This window comes from Electrona antarctica (assembly GCF_951216825.1).
Source record: "Electrona antarctica genome assembly, chromosome: 11".
Classification (NCBI taxonomy): domain Eukaryota; kingdom Metazoa; phylum Chordata; class Actinopteri; order Myctophiformes; family Myctophidae; genus Electrona; species Electrona antarctica.
Genome location: NC_136792.1, coordinates 52,259,977 through 52,281,518, shown reverse-complemented (window position 1 = coordinate 52,281,518; position 21,542 = coordinate 52,259,977). Strand labels below are relative to the sequence as shown.

Below are 21,542 nucleotides of genomic sequence, written 5' to 3'. Positions count from 1 at the left end.
ATATAGACTATACCAAATTTCCCACCTCGGCTGCTGGACTAGTACATGAGGTGGTGGCAACATAGCTCCCAGCAAAACACAGCTTATGATGGTTGCTGGTTTTAGCTGGTCTGTCTTATGAGAGGCCCTGGCATGGTACTACATATTTTCAGGAGTCCTTGAAGTGATTAAGAACCACTGTTAATGTTGGACTGATGCATTACATCAATACACAGCTCGCTTCACCAGGTAGCCAGAATAGCCAATCCCACCCAGTCACCTATGGCTAACAGCCAAAGTAAAAAATAAATACCTTGATAGGACCACTTCACACCAGTATAACCCCAAATGGTGGCAGTAATGCCTTGCTATTACACAGTTACCATCCACTCCTGGCCCACATGGGCGAACTGTGTTATAACTCATCAGCCCAATACTGTAGGTGCAGCATAGGGGGAGTGCCACCCTCTATACTATTGTGAATATTTAAATTGATTTATGCCCAATTCAAAGTTACTTTATACTTAGTAGCCCGACACTCTGGCTACTATGTGGAACATAGTTGTAGGCCACTTGCTGGTGTAACAGCATAGCTTGGCTTTGTTGGTCATTCCAGCCAGTCAGCTGGTCGACCAGCAGAATATAGCTTAGCTGACCAACTATACTGACAGACCAGCAAGACCAGCCTGGTAAGCCAACTAAAACCAAACGCTGGCATTTGTCACTTTAAGTTGTACTATACTTACAATAGAAATTGTGTGTAACTACATTGCCCAAATGCCATTCTAATGCAGTTCTACTAGAAAATGCGTGACAGTTTGAAGAAATGCCACAGAAATTTTAAAAACCATCATGTAATTCATCCCAACTACTGTATAAGTGTATATGCCATGCATTTAGACTAACTTAATGCAAACTTGTTACTGTACAAATGAGGTACTCATTCACTATACCTTCCATGATAACACAACTTTATTATCTTCCATGATGATACATTTCCAACTACACATGATTCAATTATAGGTTGAAGAAGTTGAGACGATGTTTCTCTTCAAGTACTCCACCTGTAAAGTAAAGAAGAAAAAGACATTGAGCAATTCAAAATCATGCATTTTCATTAATAAAGAGGGGTTATAAGCAAACATTTATACATCTACCATATCCATTACTAATTTGACAGTGTCGATACAGTGCTATACTGCAATAGAGGGTATGGGAAATAGAGTGGCAAAGTGAGTTTAATGTAGTTTAATGACATTAAATCAATCTGATTGGTTCCGTTTGGATGCATGGGCTATCAAGGCCAGAAAGTAGTTTGCCACTTAGTAGGCGTAGGCTGCATAACTTCCGGGTATGATGATGATGATGATGTTGTTACACGCATACCCTCTAACCTCTATATGCAAATTTTGAGGAAAAGTTAATATAATTGCCCAGTATTTAAATAGTCATGGGATGGGACAGCTAGTGATAGTTTTAGGAGAGTTTAACAAAAAAAAAAAAAAAACTACTTAGTGCTGCAGTGGTTCCCAAACATTTTCATGTCAAGGACCCCCAAATTTACACCTATTATAGACCAGCCCAGTTTGACCTGCATTAGGCTATGGACCCCCGTTTCTATCTCAGACCCTCAATTTATATTGTAAAATCAATGTTAATTTAACTCTGTGTACAAATGGAATCAAATGGACCCTAATGGGTCAAATTTGTACACCAATTTGGTTCAATTTGTACACTCTCAGAGTTAGACCCATAAGGGTCCATTAGGGACCCCTGGGGGTCCATTTGGGACCCCTGGGGGTCCCCCGGACCCCACTTTGGGAACCACTGTAGTAGAGCATGCCATGTACATCGATACTTATCAGTCAATACATTATATATATAAAAATTGATGCATTTAGAAGATACTTTTACTGTAAACACACATTGAGGAATCAATTTGTAAAATAGTCTGTACCTACTACCTGCTGGCTACATCATGCATGGTTACTGACAAGGATAGCTGTATTCCGTCTCCATGTTGTCACCTGAGTGAAAACAAGACCATGAGAGTTTACTGCAGAGCAACAGGACAGAAGAGTCCTCCATTTGGTGTCCGTTAATCAGATATTGGAACAACTCAAACGCAGATTTAGGGGACAACTCAATAGATTGACCAACAGCTTAATCACCATTTTAGATCAATACTCATGATATAATAAACTGCATGAAACTATAATCAAACCAGTCGATTTTCTCCAGGAGTGTCTTTGCCCAGAGCTAATCTTGCAATCTGCTGCTGCCACATTTCTTGTGCCAGTAGGTCAACATACAGTAGCACCTGCAAACCTCCTTCCACAGGTTTTATTATTAGTTATTCATAATGGAGAGTAAAGTGGGACAGATCGGCTCAAACTGGTGCCCAAATTTGGAAATGGCCGATATACTGTATGCAGAACACATAACAGCAAAGTGCATGTATTGTCAATTTGCCTACTGTAAAATAATCAATAATCTACTGTAAAATGCATGCACATCCCCGAATACTAGTACAGTGTTAAACCTCTCCTACATCTCAGTCACACCATGTACTCACTTGGATGGTAGTAATCGTAGATCTTGACCAGTGCTGGTTTCAGGTTCAGAACAGGGACATTCTGTATGAGCTCCAAGGTGTGGTTGATAGGTATGCCTTGTGTTAACTGTTGGCAGAAATGTAGTTTACCATACTGTACTGTAGTTCACCATACTGTACCCTATATATTGTCATAATACTAGTTATGCCAGTGGTTCCCAACAGTCCTCCTTTGTCTTTCTATCGTACCAGGACCACTAGGACTGGTGCTTTTCCATCTTATTACACGGCTTGGTTGAATTGCTCGATTCCGATTGGTCAATCGCTGAATTCAGTGGTATGTTATTTCTTCTTGATAATGACCGGTCCGCTCTATAACAGACCGATGTCTAATCAAAGCCTTGGGAGCACCTGATGCTATTTTTAAACAGTATAACATAATGCTTAAGTACCAAAAGGGGTTCAATGTATCTGAACTTCCTTAGACCCTTCTCAGACAAATGCCTCAATGTCTTCAAACTAAAAGGACACACTGCTCTGAGGAACTGACCCAGAACGTGACCCTGAGCCAGAGACCCCCAGAACCAGACCGTGTCCCGTTCCGACTCGTCATCGTATCATCACTGATGGGAGGATATATTTTAAATATATTAACATATGCCAATATATGGCAAGCATATGCAGAATATAGCCTATCTTGCATATATGCCATATTCATATATGTGCATAAATAGGACATATATGTCTCTATATAGCTTATGCAATTTATATTTCCATGTGGGGGGGGGTGCGTCAGCTATGTCGAGGGGGGGTAACGGGGGGGTGCATGGCCAAAAAGGTTTGGGAACCGCTGAGAGTACCCGGAAATGGATTGATCAACTCACTTCCTTGTTTGCAGCTGGGCAGACGCCAGCCAGCACAACACTTATGGAATACTTTCATTACCGCAAGTTAGGAAATACCTCGTTCTGTTTTGGGGTCAATTCATTAAGTAGCCGTGTAATAAGTGGGATAATGTCTGGTGGTCATTGCAGGGATATAATTCACCTTCAGGGTGACGCTTTACATCGGTGGTTATAAACGCCCTGTCGGTTTATTATCTCCCTAATCCTACCTCCCCCCCCCCCCAACTCTCACCTCTGTTAGATACAGAATGATGTGGTCATCCTTTTGCTCTAGAAGCTCCACCAGCAGAGCCTTTTTCAGCTGTGAAGAAACCATATTAAACTGGTTATCATATTTTACCCACGTGTTGGAACGTTCACGTCTACAAATTCAAAGTTCTACACAAAGTCAAACATGTTCAGAATGACTCACCTTTTTCAAGGACTCTGGGTGTGGGATGAATCCAGAAAGCATCGCTACATCAACCAACACCATGTTTGAAGTAGTTTCATTTCCAGTATATCTGTGTGGGTAGAACATGTTAAAACATCATTTCTAATTCAAGTATTTTGGGGGGAGGTTTTGGGAAGCTTTTGGCTGTTTGAATATACAATAATATTGCCTATAATTTGTTCATAATTAGTGGGGATTTCTTTGTCGTCAATAATGGGTACATTTAACATGGTTCCGTCTCTACAGGTGATCCTTACAGGCTGTGTAGTTTCAGAGTCATTGTCCGTGTCAGAGAGTTGCTGCTGCAGTTGGCCTCAGGTGTGACCTTGATGGACAAACTGCTTTCCTCAACTGGTGTCGGGATGTTGTACTTAAGAGACATCTGAGGAAACAGAAGAGGAATCCCATTTCTACAGTCATGAAGAGTAAATGGCTTATTCTACATGGCTTGTTTTTAAGAAAAAGGCCATTTGTAATTACATATAGGACAGTTAATATACAACTTTATAGATGGTGAGCTGACCTGCGCTGAGACGCTTGCAGTGCCCTTGACCTCCAGGCCGTACACTCCGCTCACAATGTGCAGCGCCTTCTCCTGGTAGAGCAGTTTGTTGGCGTTATTCACATTGAAGATGTCTTCACCGCTGGAGGATTTGAGCGTCAGAGTGCTGGAGGCCTCAGGGTCGTAGTGCTCTCGGAGGCTCAGACTGGAGAAGCGAGCCAGGGCCTGAATAGCCACTACCGTGTCCTACAAAGCACACAAACCACCTCTGAAATCAGTCTGCCACGTACAGAGCTTGTTGACCAGAACACCAGACAGCACTGTTTTCAGCTGATGTAAATCACCAGACAGGCCATGTGGTGGGATTGATCTTTCTAAAAGCCTACTTCTACGTTTGAAGTTAACAGTGGGGAAGAGGGATAGGGATACACCAGCAAGGGCATATTATGCAAAAAGCCGATCAGTGCAATTTCCATATTTCACAATTTTGAACAAAGTTCAGTCACAAATAAATGTCTGGTTCTCTCATTACCACCGTATTATTTTTCAATAGAACCTCCTCCCTACCCATGCCACTGGCCAAAATGAAATAATGTAGAATACTGCAGCATCACAGATAAGATGTATTCTTATAGGCCTACTTGCAATGGCTTTTATGTCTTACTACTCATGTGTATTACGTGAAAGTGAAGACTCCAGGAGAGCCACAACATAATAGTTACAAAGGTGTGGTTTCAGAGATCTAAAGGAGAGCATAAGCAAGATGAGGTTTCAGAGATCTAAGGACCTGCTGTTTAGAGCATAAGAAAGACAAACCATTTTAGAACGAGGGGACTACTCTCACAAATAGTGCAACAAGCTGTGGACGAAGGCGGCATGTCATCCGAAAGATTTGAGCCGAACCTGTGTGGAGGAGAAGCCACCATAGGAGTTCCGCTGGAGGGCCAACCACCCCACGATGCGAGAACCATAACCCAGGTCTGCAGCGCTGGGATTAGGGCTGGCGAGCTTGGCCAGCAGCACGTAGGAGCTGATCTCTACGGACAGAGAGACCGAGGTGTCGTCGGAGGTCTGAGACCAATGCAGGAAACCTCCTGGGGAAGCACCCAGACACACAAAACAAAAAAATCTATCAACTTTACTGGTAAATGCACAACAATAGAGGGTATGCGCATGCATAAAGTGAGTGGCAGAGTTTAACATCTAATGTTTGGATGTGTATTATGGGCAGTCATGGCCATAAAGTATTTTTTGTCACCCAGTAGGCATTCCCGCATAACCTCTATACACACACACACACACACACACACACAGCAGTAATGCTTTATGCTAATACAGTTAGTTTAGTCTCAAGTAAATACAGTTTGATCACGTCTTAACAATCTCATCTAATTTAACGTTATCCAAATGCTTTCCGTCGCACCATCGCTTTCCAACGCAATCTTGTCCAGGTGTTCTAGGAGCCATGAGCTTGCAGTCGTGTCACCCGCCAGAGAGAAGACGTAGGCCAGCAGAGCTGTAGTGTAGGTGTTGGTCTGCATGGACCGATCGATGGCATCCCTCAGGCAAGACAGACTCCCCACATGTTCCTACAGAGAGACATCCAGAAGAGACATAAGCTAGCCTTCTCCAGGCAAATGTGCTTCATTTGAATAATAGCACCACAGCATTCTCTGAATCTTATGGCATCAAAACCATGAGCTTCATGGTTCTCAGGACAATTACCTTGACAGACACCGAATTTATCCTTGACAATAGTCAAACGTAGTCAAATGTCTCCTTGACAATAGTAAAGTTAGAAATTAAGAAGCACGAGATGACTGTAAACGCCCCATTATTCAATATCTGCGGCATTAGGTTCAAATCCATATTAGAATAAAGCGATAAGCCACAAGAGGTCTCAGGTTACCGGGTATTTTATAATGGCTGATAGACATGACGCGTCGCGGAGTGTCTCCGACCTTTTCAGCCATTATAAAATACCCGGTAAGCTGGGACCTCGAGTGGCTTATTGCTTTTCTAAAACGGTTACAAACATAGCAATATTAACCTCAAAACTATTCCTAATTCACAAAAGTAGCTACACTTTGCGCCCACCAGAGCGAGCCACACTTCCTTGGTTTTTACTCAGACGGGGGAATAGGAGGAGCTTGATGTTTACGAGGCTGCCCGGACTCCCGGAGCCACACAGTCAGTCATATGAGCGCGGGCGTTGCTTAGTCACCCGCACGGCCATTGTTTAAGGCAATCAGTGCCCAGTTCAGCTACAGCTGTGGGATCAATGGAATGCAGCATAGGAAGGATATAAAGTGATTGAAGGTGTAGATTATCGTGAGATTTACCATGGCAACCAGCCAATGGAATCACGTATTGGGACCAACCGTTTTAGAATGTACCTTGCATGTCACCCGCTCTCCCCTGAAATTAATGTTAAAAAAAAAGTATTCACTGTCCTGGGCTGTGGCTCAGTGGCCCAGGCACCTTGGCTGGTAATCCAGTCTGGCAGTGTGCCGCATGTTCGCCCCCCCCCCCCCCCCCCCGCCTACATTTTTTTAAAGTACTCACTGAAGGCAAATTCATCTCTAGGAATGAAGCAGTGATGTAAGCACTGAGAGTCACTTCATCCGACACTCCACCCTGCAGAGGAGAGCAATCATACAAAGACATGTTACAATCTCCAATTATGTTTCTAAAAAAAAATATATATATATATATATATATTTTAGAAACATTAACATGATACACTTCTTTAAAGAGTGTGTACCCGACTCTATACCTTCAGTCTGTTGTTTAAGAGTTTTCCAGATTGTTCAAAACAGCCATCGGGTTTCCGTTTACTATCCAGCCAGGTCTTCGCTTGTTCTATGGTCGACTGTATGTTCAACTGGTCGAGGGAGTTGTAGAAAGACTTCGCTTGGACCAAAGTTCTCAGGACAAATGCAGTCAACCTGGACAAAGATATTTACACACGTGTGTGTTATCAAGACATTAGGTGAGGGTTGAATCATTATCTCCCATACCTCAAACTAAATTATACTGTAGTATCTTTGTTATACACATTTAATAATCTCACCAAGCGTTCTCTTCACCATTTACAAACGAGCTGTAGGCACCATTGCTGTGCTTGAAGTTTAGTTGTCTGTGGTAGCCTGCATTTAGATTATTCATTATTATAAAGACATGACAAATACAGAGGAACACAGCATTGTGGTAAAGGTGCGTTGGGACTGGGTGACACTCGATTGCTGGCCCTTGAAACATTTAATAAATTAAGACAATCCAGACACTTGACTCACCGCCGACCAGGAAGGGCATGGCCTTCTCCTTGATGGCCTCTGTCAGCTGGTTTGTGTTCTTCAGGTATTCCAGGATGTAGACGTTGGGAGCCAAGAGCGCCATATTCTGTTCCCCACATCCATACGGCATCCTCAGCAGTCCATCCAGGTTCTTCATGGCACGGCCCAGGATGTCGCCTGTCGTCAGAGAGATACTAGATTGAAACTGTAACAGCAAAGGGGCTCCAAGGAAGGACAGCAATGCCCATCAGTCTCAAAATCTCTCGTAAACTACTGGCCGTATGTAGAAGTTAATATTTTAAAATCATCACCTATGGAAACAAGATGATGTTCCAGAGAAAATGTGAGGTTATGAAGGGAAGGGTCTGGGTTAGTTATAAAGAGCCATAAAGGGGTGCTTGTTTAATCAACGGTCAATGAGTAATACAGAAGATTACTATGTTTTTGGTATTAGTCCTTGAAATAAGGCAATTCAGTCAGAGAACTCAAATGGATTTAACCAATATTTATTGCGACCAAAGGTTGCATTTACTAAAACATGCAATTCCCATCAGTGTATCACGCAAAATCCCCATACATGGGGAAATCCCATATATGGTGCCCCGGTCTTGTGACATCATCTGATGTCATAGTAAATGCGATCTGGCTGTCGCAATTAAGCCCATTGGAAGCTCAATATATGGAATGTCAGAACATGTTATGACATTCCATATGTTGATGCTTCCCCATCCATCCTTCCTCTTCGATGTCTCCCTTTTGAGTTGACCGATACCTGTATATTCAAACTCTAGACGGGCCTGCCCCAAAGTTATTAGTGCAGCCGCGCCCGGCAGCCTGTGAAAACTAGAGTTCTCAACAGGCCCGGAAATTAAGGCCAGGCCTTCATCAAACCCTGTACACTCAAGAGAATGTCCCCGCTACCACACTTGGAACAGCTCCTATATGGAGATCTGACACTCCATATGTTGAATGGAACGAGTCGCTCTGGATTAGTTGAGTCTGATGCCAGATCAATTACAATTTAGGCATCTAGCAAACGCTGTACACTCAAGACATGCTCCTTATATGGCCAGTACAGAATTAATTCCATGTTCATCTGACCCCCCCCCCCCCATACCAAAGCGCCAGCGCTCGCCCAGCAGTCTGCCGTCAACGAGGCGGATGTGTGCACGTGACCCTTAGGCGTCTTGTAGGTTATTCAGTATTTAAGTCCGACGTCATTTTGTAGTGCTACGTTACGTAGCACTAAAGACTATTATTATCATTATTATTGAAGGTGGTAACAGTCCATTTGCTCAGTAAAATATTTCGGGGGCATATTTAGAATGTTTGCAGGCTTGAGTATGTTGAATCTAGTTTGCATTAATGAGGATTTAGTTGACACAATGAAATAAAATGGCGCTCGTGGTTGTTTCCGTCTCAGATTTAGTCCGACGGAGCGTCACAGTATAACTCTATGGGGACACAAAAGCGTATATGGGGACACAAAAGTAGGACCCGGAAGTATCTCACGTGCTTGCGCTCACGTCACAGCTAAAATACTGAATAGAATCAGTGCGCATATAATATTTTATCTTGGCGTTTGGCTCAGCTACATTTTCTCCCTGCTCGGCACAATTGAACACCACCATTAAACATTAAGAGCGGGGAGATAGATACAAAACAACCCCTCCATGTGGAACAGAAATAACAGGTTATTGGCGGTGGGAACAAACTGCACAACAACCACCAGGAACCATATGCAGAAGGAAGGCAGGAATAATGCATGTAGTCTAGGTGAGCTTAAATACCCCGCCCAATTGGTCAGCTGACTGCCACATCAGAAAATGACATGTGGGTCTAGTTGCAAACACTGTATACACCCACATAGTAATGCAGCGTATTAACCCCTCCAGTACATGTATGACCCTTGAGCATAGCATGAAGCCGCTCGAGTATATTTGACTGAATTGACTCCGCAAGCTACGTATCATAAACAGAAAACCTTGAAATGGAGTAAAAACAACAAACAGGCATCCTTACCCAGGACTGATATAGAACAACTGGCAGATCCCGTAATCACATTCTCAGGGAGTTCTAGCTGGATGTCCTCCGTCAGAGTCTCTCCTAAATATGCTAGACAGAGGAAAAAGGATTTAACTACCTGAACTCAGGTAACAGAATTGACACAACCACCTCAGTCACAAACTCTGGAAACGGGAATAAGCAGGATTCTATACTGAAAAATGTGTTAGTTCTGCCAGTGCTCCACAGTGGCGTGCACAGACATTTAGAGGGGCAGGTGCTCAAGTGAAAAAAGGGCACCTTGTGCAGCGCGTAGAACCCGCCGGTTGCCTTAATAGTGTGAGATTTATAGATTTTGGGGCCTAAATAATATATTAGAAGCTTTATCAAGAATTGATCAATGTCTCCATGGTCCACATGCTGTACAGTGTACAAAAAAAATAAAAATGTTTTTTTTTTTAAGTGCACATTGCCAAAAGCGCAGGGGGTGCTCTAGCACCCCCTAGTGTCTATCTGTGCAAGCCACTGGTGCTCCATGTACACTCACCTCTAGGAGCCAAGAACCAGTTGTAGGTCCGTCTTACTTCCGTTCCTTCTGCCTGAAAAGAGAGAAAGGCAGACAATTCAATCCATTATCGGCCAAATGTAAATAGAGTAAAGCTAATTTCACTTTCAAAGGTGCTGGACTATAACTGGCCAGACACCCCTAGTGGGGCCAATAACTAAAGTGAATTTAGAAAAGTTTGACTCTAATGTTAAGTTATTTGGAGCAGAGGGCACACCAGAGTAACCTGACTCCGCCAGATGGGGCAGCAGAGAGTACACTGGGTTCCCCCCTCCTGCTCCCATCTGGGAACTCTCAGGCAGACTTGATGCCCGGGCACAAAACAGCCTGGCCAATCAGCAGCCGCTAGAAGCTAGAGCCGCTGCCGATTGGCCAGGCTGTTTTGTGGCCGGGCATCAAGTCTGCCTGAGAGTTCCCAGATGAGAGCAGGAGGGGGGAACCCAGTGTACTCTCTGCTGCCCCATCTGGCGGAGTCAGGTTAACACCAGAGTGGACATGCGTTACTCTTTGGAAACAAATAACTATAGATTGTGGGTTTAAAATCTTAGAACGATTACAACATGTTAGGGAGACAGACAAAACTCTACCTTGATTATCAGAGAGCGAGTGACGACATCAACGCGACCTCTCTCGGGTACACTGACCGGCTCGTTGTTACACGATACATTGGACGCCACTGCCTCAGCAGTCACAGTCACATTAACAATGCCTGGAAACATACATTAGCAATGACACGTCAAACATCTGATAACATGCAGATCAGAAGGTTTCTTGAAAATGGACTGGACGTTGTGGAAGCTGCCTTCCGTGGGCAATGTGCCGTTTGATTATACAGCATGTCATAACTTGTCCCATAGGGAAGCCAAAGGCATTTCCATGAGTGTACAATGTTATTGCATGGTGTTGATGATTTAAATTGATTGAAAAATGTATTAACAGTTTGCAGAATTACAGTACATTTCAAGCACAAACTCAATACAAAGGCTGTTAACTGTGAGTGGACGACCCAATTAAGCATTACACTTGTTTCCAATAGGGTCCACCATGTTCAAGTCATCAAAAACATTTAGAGACGTACATAGACACTTCTATATAGACAAAGGACAGAACAGGAATTCATCATAAAGGAGGTAAAAAGGGAAAAGAAACATATACAGTGAGGGGAAAAAGGGGGGGCGGTGGGGGGGGGAAACTGGTAGAGTTCAGGTCTCACCTAGGACAGAGGCATCCATAGTCCAGTTGAAGGTCTTGCGTCCGTTGGCACAGACACAGGAGGAGTACTCTTCACCAGGGACGGCTGTGAGAGTGTAATTTGATGAGGGGCTGGGAGTCGCACTCACCTGATGGGAAGAAAAAAAAGATTGAACTGTACATTTATTCCATTAAAATATAAGCCAGGGCTCCAATTACAGTGTAGCATCTTACAGATCTTGGTCATCTGGTCAACCTATAATTTTCCTATGAGCGCTACAGTATGACTTATTCCAGTATAACCGACTTAATATTTGGGCAATGTTTCAGCCCGAGTTAGCCACCAATGTAAATATTTAAACATAATACTGTACCTGGCCTACAGTGTGTACACACACACACACACTTTAGAGTTTAGACTATACATGTATAACTCTAAAGTATCTATTGCAAATACATTTGTGGCAACTTTTGGTACATTCTGAAACCTGTATAACGTACCATGATGCAGCTGGACAGATAGTTGAAGACGGTAGCCTTCAGAACAAATCTCTCTCCCCTGACGATGGAGTAAGGCAGGCTGAGCTCCAGGAAGAAGGGCTGGAAGACTTTGAGCTCCTTGGGAGGAGCGAGACCGAAGCCGCTCGAGGACAAGCAGAAAGCCTCCGTCTCCCATGTGGTGATGGTGTCTGGGACAGTGAGGGACACGTCCGCTTTTCCCGAGTCCCTGGATGGAAGGACGATGGACAGACAGGCAAATATTAAACTATTGGATTATCCATCTATCAAGTAAGGGTCCCCCAATACATTTTCCTCAAGGGCCATATTTTGACTTCGCGGGCCACAAATGGCCCGCGGGCCGCCTATTGGGGAACCCTGAAGTACATGCTGGCTAATGAGAACAAGTTCTGATTGAACAGGTTTCTCATGATTACACAAGTAACCTTCCATTTTGTGTGGCTTACGATATTCTCTCCCCCCCCCCCCCCCCCCCCCCCAAAAAAAAAGGTAATCTGCTGGCTGTGGTAATTTAGCTAAAACATACAAAGTTTGTGGGATTGTAAAGACAACCAACATCATAAATACAGCTTTGAAGTGTGTCTTGAACTATACTCAAAATCCATTTCAAACAATAGGATGTTTAACACTCGTGTTGTAGCTCTGTGCACTCACCCCACCGCCACCAGGTCCCATATCCATGTCTCTGGGAAGAAGGAGCGGATTGTCTGTATGGAAGATCCTGAACCAGCTAGCTTCAACCACATGGGCACTGGCACTGAGGGGGGAAAAAAAAACACTATATTCATGAATGCCAACAAACACTGAAATCAACTTATGTCATGCTTGTTAAATTTACTTGGGAAGCCTTTGAAGTACTCTCTTCCCTTGAAGAGGACGCAGGAAGGTGCTTTGATTTCCAAATTTGTTGCCATCTTCAGTCCCAGGTCCTAGAGAAAACATTAAAAAATAGCCCAGTAAATTGGGAGTGCATCCCTCAACAGGTAGTGCAAAAATTATACACACACATTTAGAAATAGATGTTGTACATAGTCAAAAATGTACATGATATTATTGCAAAGAGATACCATAAACACGGTGAAAGCATCCTTTCTTTCATCACGTCCACCGTAGATACTTCGTTTTTGTCTCACAGGCAAACATGGTTCAGGCAGCACAACATCGTCAAGTTCAAATGGAATATAGTTTGCCGTCTTGACTGGCAACCGGTCAAATATCTGTTCAAAAGAAAAGGGGTTGTGAAAAGCGGTTGTCAAAAATGACCTGCGTCTTTTGTAAAATACAGGGTGGTAGGGGTAAACAAACAAGGTCCAAAACGGACCTGTGGATAATGTGGACCGGTCCGAACGGCCCCAAGGAAAATGCAAAATTACTGGACACGGTCCGATGCTCATGCAAGTCTGACTGTGGCATTGACACTAGTCTCATTCAGACATCCAAGATGAGACAAGAATGCGCTCGGTATTGCAGTGACAGCACATTTGCCGGCTCAGTTACAGTCTGTCCCTGCATAATGAAAGTCTCACCTTGTCTGCATCCAGCCGGTTCCCTGGCTCCTTGATGTGAACACTCTTGTCGATGGCACTGACACCACACAGCGAGCCTGCCGTGGCCGACACCTGCAGTGTATTCTTCTCTCCGGGGATCGCCGTGGATGGAGAGAACTCCAGAGACACCTGGATTTTACACAAAACGTCACCATGAATGCAGACCTTGACACGTGCAATGTGTCAAGCCCCAGGTTAGCCCCACTCACATTTGTTTTTTTTATCCCACGATTTTGTAATCCATTTTTCACCCCCGTGTCAATTATCTAATGTGATCCTGGGCTCTACACACCCTGCGCCAACCTAGTCCCCATATATGGGGGACATGGGGAGCGCAACGGACTTGAACTCATGGTTCCTTCATGCATGAGTGTCCAAGTTGCTCCTTTACACCTGACAGGGGGGAGTTTCCCTGGTTGGACATAGCGCGTGGAAGGAACACGTTATTCCAACCAGTTCCCTTCCCCTCCATCAGGCACCCCGGCTGGCCAGGGGGAGGCAGTTTAGAGACCAGGATTACGGCATGTTTTTGTGAGGGTACCTACCCTAGGGGACACGGGGAGAACATGCAAACTCCACACAGAAAGGCCCCGATGACGCGGAGGAGGAAACACGCCGCCAGCACCCACAGCGTACCGAGCGGGGAATCGAACCCAGGACCTTCTAGCTGTGAGGAGACAGCACTACCGACTGTGCCACCGTGCCCCCACTCACATTTGAAGGGTCTTCTGACTCCACAGTGACCAGACAAGGTTACCCAGATCCCTTGAGATCACATGAACATTAATTGGCACAAAAGAGAGCAGGGGCCAAACGTGAACTGACCTCATTAGGGAAGCATTTCTCTGTGGTGAAGTCTGCGCTGTGAGCAATGACCGTCTCACTGGGGAGGACGGCGTACACAAGCACCTGGAGCAATGGAGCCATTACTGGGGTGACGTCCAACTTGAAGGAGATCTCACCGTCGGTGACTGGAAACACAGCAGGTAAGGACATTGGTAGTAAACCGTAGCTGCGGTATAGCTTAATCGAATATGAATGTATATTACTGCTGCAGCTTATAGGCATTTATGCTTATTTTTCTGAATTTTAATAACCTGAAGCTTTCAAACTAAATTTACAGTTTCATTTCAAATTAAACACAGGAAGCTTAACAAAAGACAATGGCAATTACGTCCTGTGTAGACTTACTTGAACTATTCAGCACATCAATAGGACTAGGTACTAGTCCAATGTCACGAATGGCTGCTCTGGATAAAATCTAGAGACAAAATGGAGATATGCCGATGATGCTTCCAGTCATATATATAGGCTATAAGTTTAGTCAACTGCACATTTAGTTAATCGAAGTAGTGAATTTCTACTATTGCCAGGGTGTAGACAACCACATGGCCTCTAATACACATGTCACCGCCATTTTATATCAGCCATTAAGAGTTTCATTGGGAGGAAGATGCTCCCTCTTAGTTCAGCTCTCTGCTGAACAGAAATGTAAACAACCTGTAAGTGTAAAGGGTGCATTATTTATGGAGAACAAAATGACACAGTAAGAACTTCCGTTCGGCAGTTCATGCACCTCGAAGAGTTTCTAAGAAACCGGACACCTGCTCAATTTAGAGTATGCCGCAGGACTTTATAGGCGTTCTGGTTTCTCACCCACAGACACTGTAGTCCCAGGTTTTCCCCAATAAACTTAATTGTCTCCACCAGGCCGAAGGCATGGTGAGAGAGTATGTTTTGCACTCCGTCCGTGTGTGTCCGTGTGTCCTTCCGTCCGTCCGTTACCAGCTAATCTCCGGCACCGTTAACCCGCTCAACGCCAAACTTTGCACACACACACTCCCTAGATGCCAACGATGAACCTCTGCCCCGCATTTTCCACAACGGCCTGTTATAGCGCCACCATGAGGCAGCTTTTCACATTTGTTACCTAAAACTGCACCGATCTGCGTGAAACGTTGCATGCACACTCCCTAGAGGCCAAGGACAAACCTTTGACCTGCATTTTCCGCATCTGCCTTTTATAGCGCCACCAGGAGGCCGACTTTTGTAAAACACATTTTTGGATATTACTCCTCCAGATTCTGTCCAAAAATCTCACAAATCGTTACACAGTATCTCTATGGTCATGTGCTCAAGTCGGATCTGTCCGATATTTCATATTCCACCCTAATTGGCTACAATTGCCTTTCAGTTTGCAAGATTGCCCCGTTTTGAACAAAAGCCTCAAATCATGAACACCGCATGCAATTTACGTGAAATCTTTCACACATTTTCTTACTAGGCTGAGGAATATATCCCACCCTTTTCACATTGGCCTGTTATAGCGCCACCAACAGGTTGATTTTTGCAAAACAGGTTGATTGGAACAAAATGCCTCAAATCATCCAATTGCCATACAAGGCAAACATGTTTATATTACTACTAAACATTTTGCCAAACATCTCACACAGTCCTATCCTCCTGGTGGAGACCTGTGCCCAGAAGGGCACTTTTTCTAGTTCCAATTGAGTTCACTGGCGTGCCCAGCCAAGCAGTGTGGTACTACTCACCAGGTACATCAGGTGCACGGGGCCTGCAGCCTCTCCAACTACAGTGTAGTGGATGGTGATGTCGTTTTCTCCATTGCAGACCAGTGGGTTCCCGGTCCACTTCACCTCCAGTGAGCTCACGGTCTTGGGGTCAACGCCGGTGGCTTCCTGGACCAGGGACAGTTGATGTTCCCCTTCCGTATAGTGTGTCACTCTGTACATATGGTACTGCAACTCTGGTGTCGCACTAGCCTTGATGAGAGAGGTTAAATATATAAATGAAGTCTGTCAACCAGAATATTGTTTTTGTATACGTTCCCTTTTTAGACTTCCGGTGATGAGTCAGCAACATTTTTGGAACCCTCGTTCCCTATGAGCCGACACGCACAACCTTAGAGCTGCCATCTTCAAATAAATTGCATAACCAAGGCCGACTTACTGTGAGAAAGATGACGTCCTGTCCTGGGTCTGCTTTGGAGTCTGCCGTGTTGAATGAGAAACTGGCCTCACCGTTGCTGTCAGTCTTGACAGTCAATATCTTATGCGCCGTTGACCGTATTTGACCCTCAAACAGGTACACCGTCATGTCAGGAATGGCTGTGTGATTCAAGTAATGTGCTTTGACCTGTTGGAAATAAAAATATTATACAGAGTGCATAACAATAATGGCCAAATGTGCACAACTGTACTATGAAGCATTTGGACTTACTTTTCCTTCAATCACTGATTGGTCCTTATACACCATGGGTGTTTCAATAAAGGAAAGATCTCCAATACAATAAGCTAGAGAGATCACTTTTTCTTGTGCAGACAGTGCAATGCCTGTGGAGAAAACCCACCCATGTCATTTCAGCGTTAGAAACATTGATGAGCTACTAAGCTCATGGCTTCATTTTTGAATGAAACGGTTCCAACCGTGTGAAGACTTGCCTGTTCCATCTTCCTCTACTTTTGCATTGAGTTGCAGTTTGTCATCAAGATACTTTTGGGCAGGTGTGGTGAAAGTTGACATATTGAAAGTGAAAGTCGCACAGCCCCCCCCACACGTCTGTACAAGAGGAAAAGAAAATACATAATTGAGAGGACTGAGATTCTCCCCTTCTATTCCTCTTGTGCACCAGATAAGACTACCTCAGAAGCCAATGGTTATAGATTGCCATACATTTGATGAGGGCATTTATAGGCACATAACATCATGGATTAAGGCAAAGCAAAAACCAAAGCCAGGCAAAGCGTTGGCCAAGACCTAATCTGCAATTTGTGAAACAGTGTTCATAGACATTTAGTACAAATGTTTTGGTAGCCATATAGCCAAACCTTGTATTGAAGATAGTTTAACCGTTGCTTTTATGAAATATCCGTGATCATTGATTGAATACTTTAGTGCAAGACATTAAGGCTATAAAGGATAACACAACAGTCTAGGTATGAGGGGATTGAGGTCACCGTTTCTTTGGCCATCTTCAAATACAATCTCATTGATATTTGCTTAACCCCGTCTTCTACCCTGAGCCATCTCAAACTAGTAAAGTGTGTCGGAATTAGGTGGGTCAATGGAAGTAGTTGCAGTTTGTTTTGGGAGGTCTGAACCTTAGTCACTTAAGGAAGTGGTTGCACCACTTAAAAACTATGTGTGGGTCTCTGGCTGGGTAGGTAGGAGCATGAAAACAGCATGGTTGTTTTTCACCACCTGTGCACAGCCACAACCTAACACAAAGTCACTGTATATATGGTGATTTCGGGTGTGCCAGTAGAGGGTACAGTAGAGTGACCATCCCACATGGTAACTGTCATTTCTCAAGCTTTTCGGACGCGGGGCGGCTCGCCGGAATCGGGCCGGCACCCTGGGTGAGATTGTGGGTCTGGAACGAGTGTGATTTTTAATAATCATAATCAAAATGGAATTGAATGAAGGCTACAGCTAGTCACAAGTCACCAGTCAGTTTTCTATTGTTAGTTTGACCAATTTAAAATGCTACTAAACATATGCCATCTACAAGTTTGCAATTTTTGGGGTGTAGCTGCGTAACATTCTTCCAAGGAAGCCATGCCGACTTATATGTACAGTAATCCAAATGACCGAAGTCAGTCAGTGGCAACTGAGAAACCATTTGCCTTTACTCTAGTACCAGCGTTGCAAAATGTTCCAGTCATTTTCACTGCAAATATATATTATAATAGATAATGTTACCCGTTTACTCTCTTTATGACAGGGCACAGTCATGCCAGGAACAGGAACACGATATCGATCAAGTGGTCGGCAGAGCTCCACTTCTATCATACCAGGCACAGGCTGTCCATAGGTGTACCTGATGAAGAGTGTAAAAACTAATCTCTAAAAAGGTAGTCACCCATAGCAGAAAATTTATGCATTTCAACTGCAAAAGAAACATTAATATTTCAAAGCATTTAAAGGGATTTTTTCCATGAAGGAAAGTAGGCTTGCTGTAAATTATAAAGTTTACATGACATGTTTATTTTCTGTGGGAAACCACAATGTGTCAAGTGTAGACAAAGACCACAGGAACATACAAGCCAAAAGTTGATGCATCATACTTACGTTGCACAAACTTTAGCTGTAAATTCTTCCTGTTCAATGCTCAGCTTGTCATCTGCTTCCAATTTGACATCAAATCTTGGCAAAACTGGGGACAATTGTTGCACGTTTATCGTCATGACATGAAAGTAAATGGATGCCCCACAAGAGATAGACATTTTCATATACATGCTTAATGTTTAGATGATGGGTGACACTTCTTCATAATATACAAATATCAATGTCCATTTTGGATTCTTGAAATAAAAGTTCAGAAACTTTGGGTAGATTATTTCTCCCCTTTAATAGCAATTGGTATTGCATTTTATATATTTTTTATCATTGATTAGTCACCTTTACAATGAGGTACAGCTTGTAAGGACCAGACATTCAAGGAATGAGCAACACGGCTAAATAAAAGGAGTCCAGACCTCGACCCAAGTGAACACTTGTCGGATCAGGCATGCTGTAGTGTAGACCAACATAAGCATGTTGGCCGACTTGCAACAAATCCTGGTTCAGGTCAAGAATGGGATGCCATCCCACATCTAAATGTGGCTAGGTTGGTGACAAGCATGAGGAGGAGGTGCCAAGCTGTGGTGTCTGGAGATCTTCCAGACGCTACAGAGTTCCAGAACACCGAGTGTAAAATTAATAAAGTGTAGAAATGGCCAATGTGTCGTTTTTTTTCCTTATTACAAGGGTGACTAACAACCATTTGCCATTTTGGCCAAAAACATTGGAGGCAGTCAGTGGCACTCCACATTCATAGAATGAGCAACGGCTAAATGTGTGGGTACACATTTAGCCGTGTTGCTCATTCCACAAATGCCTCGTGGTAAAAGTGGCTAATCAACGCTACAAAATACAATACCAAGTGGTATTATTAGAAACAAAATGACCAAAGTTTTCCAAAGCGTACACTTTGCCCATTATGAACACACATTTCTTCCAAATTAACTCTTACCGTATTTCTCCACCTTGAAATAATGATCCAGTTCCATGTCGTCAACATGAACAATAACTCTGTAGGGTCCTTCGTGGGCCTCAGGGTTCAATGGGTAAGAATGCTCCACAATGCTCTTATTAGACATTTGGTTCACCCACTGTCCAATGCGGTTACCATAAGCATCCTGATCAAACATGAATTGTGGAGAGAAGAGGCAACGGACAACCCTATCATCACAAACAAATATATGTCGTGTTTTCTACTGGTATAGCTCATCTGTAGTCGTATGACATCTGATTTGGTAATATATGCGGTGCATGTCGTTATGTCAAATGCAGTGAGTCTTACCTCAATCTCTACCATCTTGTACTGCAAGATAGAAAAAAGAACATTGTTAAACAGGAAACTATCATATGTGTATCAGTCTCATTATCAAACACTCTGAACAAGAATATACTGTAGTTATATCCACTTTAGCTTAATAGCAGACAGGACAGAGATGGCATTTTTTCCCCCTGTGAGTAGTCGGTCTGTTCTATCTGCCATCTGCTGATTGGAGTGCATAATAATGGCCAAATGTGTACAAAATTGTACTATGAAGCATTTTGACTTACTTTTCCTTATACACCATGGGTGTTTCAATAAAGGAGCACACACACGGATGTGATACAAGTAGCAACCACTCACCAACTCATCGATAGGCCTGAACGTGGTATTCATGGTGAAGATTCTGAATTTCACTGCAATAAATGAGATTGGATAAAATTATCTACAAGAGGAATTGATTGAATAATAGCATGGATAAATGCTAAACTGGGACTGCTCACTGCTGTAGACATTTCTTTTTCCGAACTTAGTAGTTTATGAAACACTCAACTTCATTTTCAAATTGTGCAAATTTAGTTAAATCTCATATTGATGAGACAGCATTTACCCGTTTGTCCAGGGAGGTAGATTGGTTTATCCGTTTGGATGAAGGTCATGGGTTTGTAGGATTTGAACATGATTTTCCTGACTTCTCTAGATAGGGTTAGGGATGTTGGTCCTTGCAACACCACCTCAAGACTCAGCATCAGTTCATTAGTCACTTCACGAGCCTGTGGTGGATACAGGAAAAGTTAGCATTATGTTGAAATGGGAACAACAAAACCAAGTGAAATCAATTTTATTCTGTGCCAGAGGTGACCTGGAATAGTCCACGGTGGTGGAATGGTTTGTCTGTAGTCTTCTGGAAGATCGTTTCGTTCGAGTCAGGGTAAACTAGAAAGATGGTGATGGTGAGATTTTCGTCGGGCTGCATAAAAGCCACGCAGAACATGGTCTCAGAGCCGGCCTCGATTACTGCAGGAATGGTCACCATGTATTGCCTATAAAAATCATGGAAATGTTTATACATACATCGTTGTATTTGCTAAAAGCCTATAGGCCTACTGTAAACTAAAATGTACTCTTTCAACTTTCAAGAACAAAATATCATCCAACCCAACAGACATTCAAATGAGCTGTGGAGTGGAGCTCTATAGCCTACTTACGGTCCTGCTGCTGCTTGACTGATACAAATCCAGGTTAAACAGGCAGACAGAATCCATGTCCACGTCTGAATCCGAGAGAGAGCCATGACTGAGGGATACAGAATCAGTTGTCTCTGAGATACTGCTGCTACATACACTCACACAGCAGTGAGTGAGCAACAAGTCCTGTGGTGGAGGTGAAGCTGTGGCTGATTTAAGCTGCCTGAGACGATCGAGTGCACACCTGACCTGAGTCAAATTAATTAGACTGGGCTGGCTGTGATTTGTGACTACCAGGTACACATTGTGAGACTTAACCTGACTTCGCCACATGGTGGCGGTAATTAGACCAGTTTCACAATATATAAATGATAGATAAGGGTTCAGGACAACAAGGCCTTTTCGTGGAGGGGTCAGTCTGAAATTTGGACTTAGACTGTTTTTCGTCTGTGGTACTCATTAAGGAATGGAGTATTGCAAGTATTCACAAATATGTGTTTGGTTTGGTATTTATACAGTA

General features: G+C 43.5%; 1 protein-coding gene across 1 annotated transcript; it reads right to left on the bottom strand.

The window, feature by feature from the left end:
* Positions 1 to 933: 933 nt before the first annotated feature.
* On the bottom strand, positions 934 to 21,213 carry LOC306933042 (alpha-2-macroglobulin-like). The gene is made up of 36 exons (XM_079515025.1): positions 21,044 to 21,213; positions 20,698 to 20,878; positions 20,446 to 20,608; positions 20,199 to 20,251; positions 19,860 to 19,880; positions 19,530 to 19,695; positions 18,587 to 18,671; positions 18,218 to 18,335; positions 16,957 to 17,074; positions 16,736 to 16,848; positions 16,466 to 16,651; positions 16,048 to 16,278; positions 14,687 to 14,756; positions 14,321 to 14,466; positions 13,475 to 13,624; positions 13,016 to 13,165; positions 12,787 to 12,877; positions 12,603 to 12,705; positions 11,931 to 12,156; positions 11,452 to 11,578; positions 10,826 to 10,947; positions 10,221 to 10,272; positions 9,692 to 9,784; positions 7,670 to 7,846; positions 7,447 to 7,522; positions 7,150 to 7,321; positions 6,939 to 7,010; positions 5,797 to 5,962; positions 5,277 to 5,467; positions 4,395 to 4,619; positions 4,129 to 4,253; positions 3,851 to 3,941; positions 3,671 to 3,739; positions 2,555 to 2,660; positions 1,937 to 2,006; positions 934 to 1,043 (listed from the first exon to the last, which is right to left on the bottom strand). Exons 1-35 carry the CDS (start codon positions 21,127 to 21,129, stop codon positions 1,966 to 1,968), a joined length of 4,362 nt encoding a protein of 1,453 aa, XP_079371151.1. The 5' UTR covers positions 21,130 to 21,213; the 3' UTR covers positions 934 to 1,043; positions 1,937 to 1,965.
* Between the last annotated feature and the right edge of the window lie 329 nt (positions 21,214 to 21,542).

Bases quoted from the DNA above. Each gene is read 5' to 3' on its own strand.
- LOC306933042 (XM_079515025.1), bottom strand. From the start codon at position 21,129: ATGGCTCTCTCTCGGATTCAGACGTGGACATGGATTCTGTCTGCCTGT. The intron at 14,467-14,686 runs GTAAGTCTACAC...CTGTGTTTCCAG, and splicing joins TGATGTGCTGAATAGTTCAA to TCACCGACGGTGAGATCTCC. The intron at 12,878-13,015 runs GTATCTCTTTGC...TGTTTTCTCTAG, and splicing joins ATGCTTTCACCGTGTTTATG to GACCTGGGACTGAAGATGGC.